At 46.4% G+C, this 3,086-nt stretch overlaps 1 protein-coding gene across 1 annotated transcript; it reads left to right on the forward strand.

The window, feature by feature from the left end:
• Positions 1-915: 915 nt before the first annotated feature.
• Or5af1c (olfactory receptor family 5 subfamily AF member 1C) lies at positions 916-1,842 on the forward strand. Its single transcript, NM_001000770.1, has one exon. It carries the CDS (start codon positions 916-918, stop codon positions 1,840-1,842), a length of 927 nt encoding a protein of 308 aa, NP_001000770.1.
• Positions 1,843-3,086: the final 1,244 nt, after the last annotated feature.

The raw sequence follows: 3,086 nt of genomic DNA on the forward strand, positions 1-3,086 counted from the left end.
TGCCATAGGGGAAACTTGTCTCCAAAAACCCATTGGCAGAGAAAAGAATAGACAAATGTATTAAGCAGGTACAACACAACAGGCACTTTTGGAAACTGTCAGGTCCTCACAGGATTCTGCTAAGGGAGGAAGCTTCACATTCAAGTTAGACATGGATTCCTGAGGACTGGGTCACTGGGTAGCTGGTGCTGCGCTGTATGGACAGTGTCTCACTAGACTGGGTTGACATTCAGTCTCTGTGGAGATGACTGGAAGCATGAAGGAGAAAGCAGTTTGTCTTTCCTTGGAAGGCTGAGGTGGCAACAGCATGAGAACCAGGCCTTTGTGTGTGAAGAGCAGGAGTCAGGGCACCACAGAGACAAGATGATGAGTAAGAACTCAGACAAGGCGTCATGGACGACTCCAGTGAGGCCACCCATGGAGGAAAAGAACTCTACTCCACTTGAGCTCAGGCAACACCCTCAACCCTGTCGAGCACCCAGAAATACCCTAAACAAAAAGCACAAAAACACTTGGTGCCATGATATGACCTCTTCCCCTCTTGATTAATTATGTTATATTTTGAAACCTAAAATCAAGATAGAGAAAGACAGAGAGAGAGAGAGAGAGAGAGAGAGAGAGAGAGAGACAGATAGATATTGATAAACCCAGACAGAGTCTCAACAACATACATATCTGTATGTTTGCACTTACACATTTACTTTCACACCTCCTGCTCCTCCCTCACCCAATCTCTTTCTTAACCATTTAATCATAATACCACTACAATAGGCTGATGCATTACCTTGCTTGTCTAATAAAAGCCATGCAGTCATAGTCAACATGGACCTGCACATACAGGTGCTGAGCCTGTCTGTTATTCCTGTCCCCTCCCTCAGCTGTGTGGCACTGCATCTGAACACAATCTGAGCAGCCATGTCCAACCACACAACAGTGACCCACTTCATCCTCAGGGGCTTCTCCGATGTTCCACAGCTGAGATTGGTGGTCATCCCATTTTTCTTGATCACCTACACATTTGGCCTCCTGGGGAACTTCTCCATCATCATGGCTGTGAGGAGAGACAGTAGGCTCCACTCTCCCATGTACTTCTTCCTGAAGAACTTGTCTTTCCTGGACATGTGCTACACCTCAGCCACCATCCCCAAGGCAGTGGCTATATCCTTCACAGGCTCAGGGGTCGTCTCCTATCTCGAGTGTGTAGCACAACTTTACATGTTTATCACACTCTGTGCTACTGAATGCTTTCTGCTCACAACCATGGCTTATGACCGGTGCCTGGCCATCCTCAGACCACTGCTCTATGGAACCATCATGAGTCAGAAATATTGTCATGCGTTAGTGGTCACTGCCTGGGTGAGTGGGTCCATCTACTCAGCCTATCATACATTCAACACTTTCTCCCTCCCCTACTGTGGACCCAATCTTGTTGAACACTTCTTCTGTGACATCCCCCAAGTTATGAGACTCTCCTGTACTGATTACCATCTCACTGAGGAGGTGGGCTTTGCTGTCAGTAGTTCTGTTGTCATGAGTTCCTTCGCCCTCACAGTGGTCTCCTATATTGGCATTGTGGCCACAGTACTTCGCATCCCCTCAGTGGATGGCAGGTGGAAAGCCTTTTCTACTTGTTCCTCTCACCTGACCACGGTCATCTTGTTTTATGGAACTGGAAGCTTTGTGTACCTGAGGCCTGCCTCTCACTACTCCCCAACCCTGGGTCGCCTGGCATCCATTTTCTACTCTGTAGTCACACCATCTTTGAATCCAGTTGTCTATTGTCTGAGGAACAAAGATATGAAGTTTGCTCTACAGAAACTTTATTGTGGGAGGAAGTACTGAGTCCTTGAAGACTACAGTGTGTGGCTCTGATGGTTGCTGTTAGAATCAACCACACACACACACACACACACACACACACACACACACACACACCTTTTCCTTCCTATGACACTTGACATTTCTGATGAAACCAGTTCCAGAACATGCCAGAAGCCACCATAGTCCCGGCAGTGACCTTTTATCTCCAGAGCATTCAATACCCTCTACTGACCTCCATGGGCACCCAGACCCATGTGCATTGACCTACATGAAGATACCACAGAAATAGTAACATTCAAAATACAATGTGTCTCAGGATTATCTAAAAGACACAAAACTGAATGACTTACATCAAGTGAAAATGTTATGCCTAGGTAAATCCTTTAGATAGAGAGACCAGCAAACAAAAAAACAATTGTCTGCCACCAGAGACCTCTGATCTGTCTGTATTCAGCTGATGAAGCTGCTTGCTGGTTGGTGTTCAACTGATCCTGCTTTCTAATTATCCAGTCTTATACCACAGGGGGGCCTACACAGTCATTCACTCTCCTTCTCACTCTGTTTGCAGAACACGGACTTATGCACAAGGAGATGGCCAGCCAGCTGGAACTGTTTGAGTCCCTCTTCCCAGCCTCTGGAGCTATGGCAGAACTGCCAGGAGCACTGTGTGGACTGACAGGAGCACTGTGTGAACTGTCAGGAGCACTGTGTGGACTGTCAGGAGCACTGTGTGTGTTGAGTGACTGGAAAGTACCCGTGGGGAACAGACTTGCTCTCCTTAATCACATCCTGTATCTCTGCCTCTCTTTTGCTGTGAATACCGTTTTCCTGTTGGATTTCCGCTGGATGTCTTCCACAGTCCATAAGAGGGAGTTTCCCATGTCAGGGCTAAGCCTCATCACCACAATTCTCAGATGTGCCGTATGGGTTTTGCATGCCTCAGGAACAACCGTTCTCACTGCCAATGTCACTGTCTCCCTACAGGCTCTGCAATGTGATGTTTTTCCCCACAGATCTTTGTCTCCTGACTCAGGGCTTTGCCTTTATGTGTATGTATTTACAGTTGGAGTCTGTCCCTCTGTTTTCAGTGAAATTCTTAAGTTCCTTTCTAATTAAAAATTCTCTCAAATCAGTTCATGGGAAAAGTGGCCTCATCACAAATATTGCCAGGATTGTTATTTTCCTGCTGTGCTCTGTTTGATTCTCTTTAACTTATGTATATTTTATGTGTATGGGTGTTTTGCCTCTGTATGTGTCCATGCACC

Source organism: Rattus norvegicus, chromosome 10, assembly GCF_036323735.1.
Source record: "Rattus norvegicus strain BN/NHsdMcwi chromosome 10, GRCr8, whole genome shotgun sequence".
NCBI classification, from domain to species: Eukaryota; Metazoa; Chordata; class Mammalia; order Rodentia; family Muridae; genus Rattus; species Rattus norvegicus.

What these genes read in the sequence shown, in the direction of transcription:
- Or5af1c (NM_001000770.1), top strand. Translation starts at nt 916, where the DNA reads ATGTCCAACCACACAACAGTGACCCACTTCATCCTCAGGGGCTTCTCC.